The 13,013-nt window shown below is 48.5% G+C and overlaps 1 protein-coding gene across 1 annotated transcript; it reads right to left on the bottom strand.

Moving 5' to 3' along the window:
- Positions 1-9,299: 9,299 nt before the first annotated feature.
- HOXA4 (homeobox A4) lies at positions 9,300-11,598 on the bottom strand. The gene is made up of 2 exons (XM_031044983.2): positions 10,959-11,598; positions 9,300-10,453 (listed from the first exon to the last, which is right to left on the bottom strand). The coding sequence occupies exons 1-2, from the start codon at positions 11,542-11,544 to the stop codon at positions 10,125-10,127; spliced, it is 915 nt and encodes a 304-aa protein (XP_030900843.2). The 5' UTR covers positions 11,545-11,598; the 3' UTR covers positions 9,300-10,124.
- Positions 11,599-13,013: the final 1,415 nt, after the last annotated feature.

Raw genomic sequence — 13,013 nt, 5'->3', positions numbered from 1 at the left:
ATAAGGAACGAAAGCTGTCAGTGAAATGGCCAGCTCTTGCGGGGACGGTGATGGGGGCAGGAGGAAAGGGAAAAAAAAAAAAAAAAAAAAAACGAATAATAGAAAGCAGTGCTTGCTCTGAACAGAAACTGGAAAAGCGTAATCGCAGACGGAGCCAGACCGGGTCTTCACTCCAAATGCCACAATAATGCGCTGTATTATGTGCTCACGTGGTCATACGTCAACTTAAATCCTTTTATTTGAAATAGGGAATCATTGAAGGAACAGGGTTTCTTAGCGCGAGCCTTTGCTTTCTAAAGCCTCAACCCAATGTGTTAAAGGAGAGTTTTTAAGGGAGGAGGGAAAAAAAAATCCAAGACATGCTGATGACTGGGAGGGGGGGAAGAGAGGTTTGGTTCTTTTTCCTCCCACATCAATATTTCTTTGCACAAAGCCCATTGGAAGGTAAGAGGAAATTTTCATATAATATGGGGTTACGCTGCACTTTGATACTTAGCCTAATTAACCGGCATTTGCTCCCCAGGCCCGCCGCTCTGATCCACGTCGCGTATCCTCTGCAACCCCCGAAGAAAGCAAAAATCCTAATACTATTATTTCCAGCCCCCTTCTAAGTGGGACGATTACCAGCCTTCCCCCCACCCCCAGCCGCCTCAGCCCTGCCATTGTACAGGGCTTGCTCAACTCCCACACGCTACATCAGGGCTCCTGTAGAAACTAAAAAGACCTATAATTACCTGACAAAGGCCCAAAAGAGTCTCTTCTAAGAGGCTAGTTGATATTTGTCCTTGTAACACACTATGAAGAATACACCTTCCTTCACTGGCGTGGCTCTGAATTTTGCAAAACCTTTTGGGACCTTGCTGTTAAACCTGTGCTTACGCATTTCCTATACAGCTAGTTTGAGTGATGCACAAAATTATAGGTTTCTAACGATGAAAAAAAAAATTGGGGAGGGGATCTCTCTGCCTAAGGGGGAAAAAAAATGAAGAAAAAAAAAGAGAAGAGCAAAGTTGCGTGCGGCCCTCGAGCCAGGCAGATTCGCCTGTGTGCGAACACACCACATCTTCCCTGTAGGACTGTTTAACTTGTGCTATTGACACAATAAGCTAAACAAACAAAATAAACCCTCAACTCACATAACTTTTCTGGAAGGAGTCAAAGAAAATCAGATAATTTACGCTTTTAACTTGTTCCTCGTCCAGTTCTGTGACTCCAGCATTTTGCATCGTGATGTGTATACCCTTGCCTAAATCTTCCCACCATCCCCCATGAACCCAAAGAAAACTTCCAGCTAGCTGCATACCCCCTCTTACTGTTTCACCTGCACTTCACTAAAGAGTGGAAGTTTTCTTTTTAAAGGTGATTTTTGGTGTTACGGGCAAATCTTGGGCACTCCCCCTTGACTAGTAAAAGTGGGCCACTGGAATTTAAACCCATCAGTAACAGTGTGTAGTAGTGAACACTGCAGCCAAGTCAGCGTGACATTACAGTGGACGAAGGATTTGCAATTTTTCATATGGAAATGACTAAACTAGTAGCAGGGTACACATGTATTATCCCTCACTAAGAACTGGAATAAAACCTTTATAGACCTTTGAAAAAACAGAGCATTTGATACACACAACATGCCCAAGTCTGTAGCTATCAGCACTATTGGGACCTCTACAGCTCTCGTACTTAATGTAAACCAAAGCTGATATTTACTCGAGATGGACTCACGACACTTTTAAATACTGTGCGCTTAGATTCCATAAAAGAAACACACAGAGAAGTTCTTCTGCAACAATGAAACTGGAAATAATAGGGAACAGAGCCGATGTTGAAAAAAGCAAAGCGAGTCTTTCTTGGGGCTGTTGTAGAAAAGTTATCGACTGCTTTGTGTCAAAAGTAGAAAGATGGCCTTAGAAGTTACAGTCCTGAGCAAATAGAAACTACAAAAGCAATAAATCACAATCATAAGTCAGCTTAAATGCCTTAACGCTAGCTGTGGCTATTGGCTTCAAAACCCTGTTTCTATGAACATCTTTATTAGTATTAATGGCCAAGTTAATCCTAAAACTACTGTTTAACAATTAACTTCTTGTATGTAATGGGAAAACTAATTAATTCTTAAGAAAAGTAACTTCTTGACGTGTGAATACCTTCCACAGGGTGTGCTTTGTGAAGGCGGAAGGGGGAGTCTGACTAACTTTATGCTGTCCTGGATGGCAGCTGAAAATTTTTCTCTTCCGCCGATTTTGGAGAAAGCTTTCTTTGCTCTAGTATCGCGATTACGAGTTTGCAAATACAAAATCAAATGATCTTGCGAGTCGCAGGCGCTAGAATTCCCTTGCCACCCCATATATTGCTTTGTTCCTGTTCCTGGACATTCAACATTGTGTTTTATTACCTCGATGAGTCGGAGACCTGAAGCATGGTTTCTAGTAAAAAAAAAAAAAAAAAAAAAAAAAAAAAAAAGTGGATTTTGTCAGTAGGTCTGCTACTGATTTTTCTGTGCTTTATACACATGGTTTCGAGCTGAGCTGAAATTCCACGCTCAGTAACGACAAACAGATCTGAGTTCATAACGTGCCTTCATTAAAAGAGACCCTTTGTGCCAGCTCTGGCATTAATAGCCGCTTTTACCATGAATACTATTCAAAGTTACCTTCAATATCATTAGATTTAGAGTTTTTACTGTCTTTCAAGTTTACTTTCGTGCCAGTTGTTAAGAAGTGAGCCTATCACTCCCATGTGGAGATGAAATATGAATCACTGTACTATCTAAGTATTTACTTCCTCGCTTCCTCGAAAGATTTGAAATCTGCTGGGATGCAGAGCTGTTTACCTACATGTGTGCATCTGATAAAGTTGGTCTTTGATCATTTCCAAGCAGATAAAAAGAACAAAGCTATCGACTGTGCTTATGAGAGAAGTTCTGCCCAGAGTCAGCTGAGTCTGCCAGTGTTGGGTCCGTTAAGGAATCCCATATATCTCTGCAGGCAATGCTGCGGGTACATGCCACCGGTGGAAGGTTCCTTCGTGCCGTATTTTCGCTTTTAATTTCCTAACACAAGCGTGAATAGACATTTGCAGAGCCTTTTTGTAGTTAAGATTTAAGCAGCCCATTAAGTCAACACAAAGAACCCTTGTAGTCCTGTAATTTATGACCGCTTTTAAAAGGTAGTAAAATATACTAATTGTACATCAGCGTCCAAAAATAAGTAGGTAAATCTACCAGGAATTTGAGCTAATTCTGTGTAATCCTCCCCTCTCAGCAGCCCGCACAAGAAAATTGTTACTATGAAGAGCATTGCTTTTCTCCTGCCTAAGAACACAGCACATGTGAAGGACTCCAACAGCTCTGAACCACCAAACACCAACCTCCGCCCGGTGCAAAGCAGGCCAGGCCAGGCGAATTCACGAAACTTATTCTGGTGCATGTATTCAGACAGAAAATCAGGTTTTCTAATATCCCCACATTCACTCCCCACGTTTGCAGGACTGGCTGCAGAGCCCTTCGAGAAGGAGGCAAACAGACAAGCCGCGACGAGGTACTCAGCGCAGACATAGCTCCAGCCCGCTGTCCCTCTCCTTACGCCTTTTGATTTGGGAAGGAGCTAAGAATGGACAAAGAAATTCTCAACCTCTTTCGCTCTTCAAATGACTTTGCATCCTTCCTGTCCCCCAATGCCTTTATAAGGATGGCGATCACTCAGGTCCCATACGCTTCTTTGTCTGCCCAGACACGCGCATTCACCACTCTCAGAAGATGAATAGAGCCAATCCAGGGAAAAGGAAAAAAAAAAAAATCCAGCTAGGTTAAATATTTATCACGACAACAACAACAAAATCTTATTCAAGCAGGCTTGTTCTCCATGCAGGTACCAGGCAAATGGCTTGCTTACAGCTGCGATCGGCGCAAAAGCAGAGCCTGGCCGCTTCCCTGCTCTTACCTCCTCCAGCTGCACGGAACTGCGCGGGAGCGCTCCCGGTTTCCACCGCCCCAGCCCAGCGGCTCTTTTTCGGGGCTCCCTGTAAACAAGCAACAAACAGTGCCTTACCGGGGAGTGCAGGGGGAGGTGTTTTGCTCCTTCATAGGCAATACATGCTTTGCCGGGTACGATGGGAGAGCTGCGGAGCGGAGCAGGCAGGGATGGAGGAGAAGGAGCGGGCTCCTGGCGCGGAGCTTACGTGGGTTCCCACCCGGGTGAGGAACACGGGGAGCTGAGAAATAAAAGCGTGCGGATTTTTTTTTTTCTTCTTTTTTTTTTTTTCCCTCCTTTCCCTCCCCGTAGACAGCTATGCCTTCTGTCTCCAAGTGTTTGGAAATATTGTCATTCCTAACTCTTGTTACATGAATGTCTGCTTTATTTTCCTCTGGGAAACCTTTGTTTAGGATCATTTAATCAAGAACAGACATTAAACACAAGTCGTGGCGTTCATCTCTGCTGAATAAAACGCGGAAAGTGTTCCAGTTTAAATGCGGAGCGTATTGTGATTGGGCTTTTATTCAAACGGTTAGCAGGGCCCGATCCTGTCACCACTAAGAAAAGCCTAAAAATTGAAAAAAATCCTCAATGAGTCAGGATCGGGCCCAAAGACCCCCCCCTTTTTTATTTACCTTTTTTTTTAATGAAAACCATTGAAAAAGGGGAAAAAGTGGACTGCTTTGCTTCCCCTAAAATAAATAATATTGCCCAATCCAAAAAGACAATAGTCAGATTATTCGCATGCCACTTACTGAATCACGTTTACGTCGGAATTTGTCAGATATAATAATGTCCCCTCCGTATTCATTCTCGCTAATAAAAGCCGCCTAACGCATCTTAAAATTGTCAGTAAATGTAAATGCTAATAATTTAATAACGCCACTCTTGCGGAAGGGTGTCATCTGAGCCTTGGAATTAGTAACTCTGTCTTGGGAGAACTTTTCGAGCAGAGATTTTGCTTTGGTAATTTAGTAGTTCCATAATTACGCTAATAATTTTAAATTTGGTGTTGAACTCTAGTCTACATAAAATCATGCCATAATAGCCTACTAAGCTGTTTATTGCCGTCTCATAAATTTGAGAGCGCTGACTGTTAAAATCTACTGGCAAACACAAAAGAAAATGGCAAGTTCAATCTGGGATCTCGGAGCCCTGGCGGTGCTGCCCAGGGTTGTTCTGAGCATTATCTTCCGCCCCACTCGGCTCCGGCGCAGGAGGATCCCCGTGGCATTTTATGCTTAGGCTCATACCTTAGCCGTTTTGAACCCTAATCAATAGGCATGTTACAAATGGCAATAACCATCTATCAAGCTTGTCGTGACTGGGTTGCCCCACTCATGTTAAAGATGGAGCGTGTATCTAAAAGTGGTGCCAGAGGCTTTCTGTTATTTATTTTGGAGCGAGGAAGTCACGCTACCATATTTTACAGCGCCGCAGCCCTTTAAACTATGCTGCTCCTTGAAAGAGTTGCTAAGTAGCAGTAAAGCACTTTACAAACGCTATGACGCTTTTTCCTTTTTTTTTTTTTTAATTTGTTGTTATCCCAAATTCTAATATTCATTGCGGCACTTTAAGTCCGTACATAAATCGTTCAGACTAATGAGTCATAGAGAAATTCGCCCATGACTTTTCCTGTACAATGCTCACTGCCTTTCCATTGCTTTTTTGGCCCTGCATTAGGAGCCGGTGATTTATTAACGCCAGGAAAATTGAACAAAGCAGGTCCTCCTGCACTGTGGCACCCAGCCTTCCACACTGTGAATTAGAACATTATCAAATGTGTTTGCCTCGGTAACACTTAATCACCAAAAGCCATAATGTGACCACAAGGCAGCTAAAACAAAGATTTAACATTTCTAAATATTAAACTTGTTAAGCAAATGCTCAGCAGACAAAGCAAGCACAAACAATTAAAGTCATAAAGCTAGAAATACACACTACCTACTTACCAACACAGACCCTATTGCTTGCTTAAGAAGTTTAGAATCTTTCAAGATAAATCAGGTGGTGGTTTTTTGGATTTTTTTTTTTTTAAGGGAAAAGAAAAGGGGGGGGGGAAGAAGAAAAATAAACTCTAGTAATAAGGAGTTGAGTTTCACTTCTGAGAGAATCACTCCTAGTGAGGACTGACGGCCACAGATCCATGCCTGACTATCTGCATTAATTATTTAATGAGTCACGTGACCCTGAAGATTAAAATTTCAGTATCTCTCCCAGAACAGACGCAACACCTTTATCTGCGTGTGCAGGGATCCTTGTACTTGGGTCTCCTAATCTTTCCTGCCTTTGACAGCTCCTCTAAGGAGAGCTTTTGGGCATTAATAACACGGGTTTGTCCCGCTCTGTGCAGCGAGGTGGGGCAGGTTTGCACCCCCCTTGTGTCTCCCAAATTAGCCAGTTCAGCCCAGATCTTTACTGTCTGCAGGACCTGAGGCTGTAAACGCTGCTGGCAGGGAGCACCAGGGGCTGCCCTCCGCCGGCCAGGACGGCCAGTCCGCGGGCCCAGGCGGAGCCGGGGTGGGGGCTTCCTGAGGCCTTCGGAGGCAGCTACGGAGTTTCCTCTGCCAACGGGGAGAGCCCCGACCCCATCGGGACCTGCGTGGGCCGGACTCGGGCACCCGAGGGGATGGCCCCGTGGTGACCCCCACCCCACACGTCAAGGCACGGCCAGGCCGGGAGCCTCCGGACCCCGGGAGAGCCCCCACAGTGTGCAGGGCTCCAGGGGCCGCGCCGCCCGGCCGGCTCCGGCGGAGGTGTGGGAACGGCGGGCGGGCCCGGGGCTGCCAGGATCGAGCACCAACGCCGGGTAAGGGGGGACACGGAAGGGGCTGGAGTTTCATGGCATGCCTGTCAAGACGTCTGCTTGTGTGAGAGCTCCCCCCGCCCCTTCGTCGTTTACAAACACTGGGCAAGAAGGCCAAGGGAAGGCAGGCACCCTGAAGGGGGGGGGGGGGGGGGGGGGGGAAGAGAAAGAAAAAAAAGGAAAAGTAAAAAAAACCACCAGCATTGCGTAATCCTCCAAGGCAGGATGGCTCTAGCTGTTAAATACCACAAGGTGCTTCTCACAGCTGAGTTCCCTGTGTAATAAACCAGGTATAGCAAGACCTTGCAGGAAAAGCGGAGAGTGGGATCTTGGAGAAGGAGCGTTTTTCTTGGGGGGGAAGGGGGTAGGAAGGAGAAGTGAGTACCGGGGTTACCGGCGTGCCGTTCCCTGCGGCCCCCGAATTGACTCCGAGGTGATTTGGTCTTTCTTTGAAAGACTGACAAACTTCCACTTCCAGCGTTTTGGGCAGCGCTCGCCTTTGTGGCCAGGGCAGATAAATCCGTGTGTAAGAGACACAGGGAGAGCGGGAGAGAGGGAGGGGGGCGAAGAGACATTTAGGTCCAAGTGCCGGGTTAAAAAGAATACTGTCTTTAAAGGTCAAGGGTTTGAAGGGTCAGTCTGCTCCTCTAAAAAAAACAATTAATGGGATAGAAAATTTGTCCTCTCGGTGAACTCCCGGTTGCCTTAGCAAAGGGAGCACAATGCGAGAATTTAAACTGGACGATGTAATTTTGGAAGTTATTGTAAAGACGGGCGGTATGGGACGGGGAACACAGGGCTCCCAGTTCGGGAGCAGCTCCCGCTCCCAGCGCAGGCAGAGGGGGAAGGGGGGGAAAGAGGAAAATTTACCTTAAACGATGATAATCTGCCATGGGGTATTTTGCAGTTCGCAGTTCAATCTCCAGCAAGAGAGTGTACATTTTTTTAGCAGACAGCCAGGATGCTGTGTCTTTACACATGACCACTTTTTTTTTTTTTTTTTTTCTCCAGGAAAATCCTTTGCGTCTTCACAGACTTTTCCAAGAGAATGCCTTTCAGAACCGCTGTTGAATTACAAAGAAGTATTTATTGTAGGAGGTGATTAATGATTCTCTCTAAAATTGCTATTTGCAGCGTGATTTCATTTCTCTTTACAATGGGAGCAAACCAGGTTTATACACATAGACTGCACACTAAAGAAATCCAGCATCGCCAGTTAATATGTTTCAGCTGGAATTTTGCTCGGTTGTCCTAATTTTTGCTATAAATATATTGAGAGACTCTAGAGCAATAAACAAAACGTGCTACATGCTTGCAGATAGTATTTACCTCACAACTATATTTTTCTCCCTCTATAAGGAGGCAGCTGGCAATTCAAGGTTTAATAAACATCAATATGAGAGTGGAAGCATATTTTTCAGGCCTGCTCCTTGGTCAGGTTTGGAGACAGGGGTGTTTGCTGAGGGCATTTTACAACTGACATCTCTCTGATACTGGACGTGCTTTGCCAGTGGCATGTTATGCTTTCCTCCAGGATGACTCCTGTTCCATGGCCAGGCAGGGATACTGGCAATACACTTGAGGCCTGGTGCTACCTCACCCAAGGGTGATGATGCACCTGGTCCTGGCAGCCTCACTCATCCGAAGGGAAGCATTGATTAAAAAAATCCCTCTCTTTAATGCATTTGTGTAAGTCAGTCATGGACTTAGGCCTTCCCTGGAAGATTTACTAGCACCTGAGCTCTTTTCCAAGCCATTTCTTACCCGGTTCAGTGCCACTCTCCACTTAGGAAGCCCTGAGCAAGGCTCCCCATTACCAGCTCTGCTTTGCCTGCCCTCCTTAGCTGCCTGGAAGCAGCAAGACGCTAAGCCTGATCTGGAGCCACTGGAACCCCCTTTTGCCATAGCCGTTTCAACCATTTCAGTCAAATAAACCTCCTGAGTTGTACCCAAATTTATGTTTCTGTCGAGACTTTCTCAACACATTTTGAAATAGTCTTTAAAAGAAAATAAGAAGGAAACAGAAAAGCTTAGAGAAACTAAGTTACTGCCCATGTTTTCCCCTTCCAAAGTGCTGGCCAGTTGAGAAATTATAATCGGGTGAAAATGAGCGAAAAAATTACAGCTGGCTAAAGATTTAAAGTGTTATCGTGGGGAGCATGTATGGCTTCTCCAGCAAAACCCATCATGAGAGCTTGCTGGCTCCCAGTAGAAGCAGGGTTTCTCTGTAAGACACCTGAAAACAGACGTCGCACGGACACAGATGGACAGCCGGGCTGATTCTGCCCCAAGTCCGCTAAAGAGAGCACCACTCACCTACACACTGAAGCAAGACCTTTCCTCGTCCTGCAGCACTCTTTCCTGGCCAGACAATTAGGGGTCAGGACATATTTAAAGACACCATTACCCTACCGACAAGATGAATCCAGGTCAAAACAATGCGTGAAACCGTTGTTTTCCATTCCTGGTGCCAACACAAGCACAAGGTGGATGAAACAGCACTGAGTGGACTTGCGTTTCAAGCGTTTAATTCTTTTGTACAGAATATTCTTTATTACCAGCATTTGGCACTGTTATACATTACACCAAAAATCCACAAATTGTACATGGAGCCAAAACGATTTAGACGGTGCCAAATATGAAGACAGAGACAGCCTTTATAGCAATATTTCTTTAAATAAATGCAATAGGGAATGTGGAGAAAAACTACGATCACAGCTACTGCGGGAGCTACACTTAAACCCAGTTAAGTTACCTTTGATACATAAAACATTTCCCTTCGACAGCGTAAGGGGATATTTTCCGTAAGTCCTTCACCTTCCTTGGCCGTGTTCGTTCCCTCTCCCGTGTCGGGGTGTGTGCATAAGTGCGTGTGCACACCCACACCCCCGCACACGGGAACCCACGAACACGCTACAAAACAGCGCTATTTGAGTCAATGCCTCACACAAGTGTCTCACGAGCTCTTTGCTTTGTTTTAACCGTCTTTTATTTGTAAAGTGTTCTCTCAAAAAAAGAAAAAAAAAGGAAAAAAAGAGTCCGTCTTAGGTACAGAGAATTCGTCCGTGACAGCATCCAGCCCTCTCTTACACCGAGGGCAAGGGAGCGTTTCCATAAATAGAAAAAAATGATGAGCATGGAACCATTATCTATATACAATGTAGACAATCGTCCGGGTTTTGGTTTAAACATGTGCCCGTTCTTGGGCACGTCTCGTCTTCCTTTCCTGCTCCTGTTTTTTTTTATACAGTTGTTTGGTCCAAACGGCCAGCCTCCAACACGGGGCAGCTGGAAAACCCCAACAGATAGGTGAATATATATATATTAGGGAAAAAAAACCCCAAACGTATTTATAGCGCGGCGGCGTTGGGTGTAGCCCCATCGAGAGGGTGGGGGTGGCCCTGTGTCTGTGCTTTGGACTGCTGGCTCAGTGTGGACTGGTTTGAGGAACGCATCTTTGTGTTAGGCAGTTTATGGTCTTTCTTCCACTTCATGCGCCTGTTCTGGAACCAGATCTTGACCTGGCGCTCAGAGAGGCAGAGGGTGTGAGCGATCTCGATGCGTCTCCTTCTGGTCAGGTAGCGGTTGAAGTGGAACTCCTTCTCCAGCTCCAGGACCTGCTGTCTCGTGTAGGCAGTGCGAGACCTCTTGGGCTCCCCTCCGTTGTAATTGGGATTGACTGAAACGTGCACACACAGGCACACGCACATACACATACATGCGGAGGGGAAAGAAAAGGAGAGAAGGGGAGGGGGGGGAAGCGATGGAACATAATCATTATATAATAACTTGACACCAGGTTCACGTAAGATACATAAACGGCAAGAAAAATTGTTTCGCAGCCTATCGACAGTGGGGACAATCGAGGAGCAATAAAAAATGGTGATGGGCATTTGGGTTGGAAGAAAAGCTTCAAAGACACATGGCCCAGAGCCACTGCAGGGCAATTAAATTTATGGGGGCTATAATTACTGCCCTAACAGTTTGGCGTCTCGTAAATCTTTTGATAAAGGACCCCGGATACAAAAGGTTTCTCACTTTTTTTTTTTTTTATTAGGAAACGCGGAGGGAGAAGGAGGGGAAAAAAAAAGCGCCACACACGCAACGACCCATCCCGGCCCTGGGAGCACCCTCCCCCCTTCCCTCCTCTGCATCCCCACCTCCCCCTGGCAAGAGCAACTCACCCGTGCTCACATGGATCTTCTTCATCCAGGGGTAGACCACCGGCTCCTTCCCCTTCAGCCCGGGCAGACTCTTGTCGGGCAGCAGCGGGCAGCCGGGCCCGGTGCCGGCCGCGGCGGCGGGGGCTGCTTCGCAGCGGCGCTGCAGGGCATGGCCTGGGAGCAGGGGCTGGGCCGGGCCGGGGTGGCCCTTGGCGGGCGGTGGCGGCGGCGGCGAGGCGCCCGGGGGCGGCTGCTCGGGGCCCGGGGCGGCGCTGCCGGCGCTGCTGTAGCTGTAGGGCGCCTGGGGGTAGGAGGGTCCCTGCGCCGGGTAGAGAGTCTCGGGAGGCGGCCCCGCCGGCCCCGGCGGCGCTGCAGGAGCCTGGTAGCCCGGTTCCCTGCGCGGCCGCGGGAAGTACTCTGGCAGCGCCGGGCCCGGGTGCGCGGCGTGCAGGTGCGGCGGCGGCTGCGGCGGGGCGTGCGGGTGCGGGTGGTGCGGGTGGTAGCTGGCGGAGCTGCCGGCGCTGCCGCTGTGCTGCGTGTACTCCTCGCAGGGAGGGAATTTGGGCTCGATGTAGTTGGAGTTTATCAAAAACGAACTCATGGTCATTAATTTGTGAAGTGCAAAAATACTAATTTTTCTCGCGTTGTCGTTTTTCTGGGCTCGGTGAGGCCCCTCCCCTTCCCCCCCTTTCTCCCCTCCCTCCCTCTCCCCCTCCCGCTGCTGTCAAGTGCTCGCCGCTACCAAAGTTTGGGCCTCCAGCTCCCCCCCCCCTCTTTCCCAGTCGCACTCCCCTCCCTTCCTCTCTTCCCACCCCTGGAGCGCTTACAACACACACAACACCCAAATGCACACACACACCCCCCCTCACCCCCCGCCACCCCACCACCACCTGACCGCCAGCGCCAATTACCGCGCGGGGCCGCGGACCCCGGATCAGGAAATGGAAGGAGGGCGAACGGCCGCGGGGCAGCTCCGAGCCCGCGGACCCACCGTGGGGGCCGCTACTGCGCCTCCTCCCCGTGCTGCGGCTGCCCGGCAAAGGAGCGCCCCGCCAGGGGCTGCCGGACGCCAGCAGCCGCTCCTCACCAGCATCCCCTGCTCCAACCTGGGCCGCGACCAGCAGTGGCGGTGTCAAGCGAGATAGAACTAATCCAGCTCTGACAGTCTTTCTCCCCTGTCCCCGTCCAGGCACTTTTTTGTTTCTCTGTTCCCCCGCGGGAGAGCGTAGGAAGCGGGGCGAGGGAGCGGAGCGCAGCCCAGCTGCGCGATCCAGAGGGAGGCAGGCATTGCACAAGGCGTTGCACAATCCTTTTAAACGAACCCGGCTCCAAACGCCTGGAGTCGGGGCTGCTCGCAGGCAGAGGGCGGCAGCGGCTGTCGGGCACGGGCCAGCGGCCGCACTGCTGGGTCTGCTTCCAGTGCCCCGCCGCCGCTGACAGCAGCCGACCGGCCGGGAGCGCTGAGGCCAAACCTTTGCACCTTAGAAGCTGTGCTAACTGGAGGGATAGATGCAAAAGTTCGTACGAAGGTGGCGGGGAGGCACAAGAGAGTCCTTGCATGGCTTGCGGGGTGTGAGCGATGTAGCGAGGCTGAAAATATCGGGGAAGAGAGGGGGAAGGGAGGGAGAGAGGGGAAGGCGGACACGACGGCATCAAGTACTTCCTAGCGGCGATGGCAGGGCTCCCTGCAAGCATCCCTCCACGTAGAGGAGAGGTTTCCAAACTACGAATTTAAGTCCTTCGGTTTGGTATGCCTTGTCCTGGCCTTATTTCTTAATTTTCTATTGCAAGCGAAACGGCTAGCTCCTTCTCAGAAGGAACCTGTAAACCTTGGCGTGGAGGGGAGAGGGCACTGGGGCACTTCTGCGTGGCTAAAACTGAGATTGTTAACGATATTTGCAGCTCAGAGGGGAAAGAGGCAACTGCCTTGATCTTAGGTAATTGAAATTTGATGGTTAAACTAATTACGCTCTTATTCTAAGGGGAAAAAAGTACTTATTGCACATCAGCTAGTCTGGTACATACGGCGTTAGAAGCGAACTTTTCGGAATTTTTCTCCCTGTCCTTTTCAGGAAA

Source organism: Melopsittacus undulatus, chromosome 1 (assembly GCF_012275295.1).
Source record: "Melopsittacus undulatus isolate bMelUnd1 chromosome 1, bMelUnd1.mat.Z, whole genome shotgun sequence".
NCBI classification, from domain to species: Eukaryota; Metazoa; Chordata; class Aves; order Psittaciformes; family Psittaculidae; genus Melopsittacus; species Melopsittacus undulatus.
This window is presented reverse-complemented; position numbering and strand designations above follow the sequence as displayed.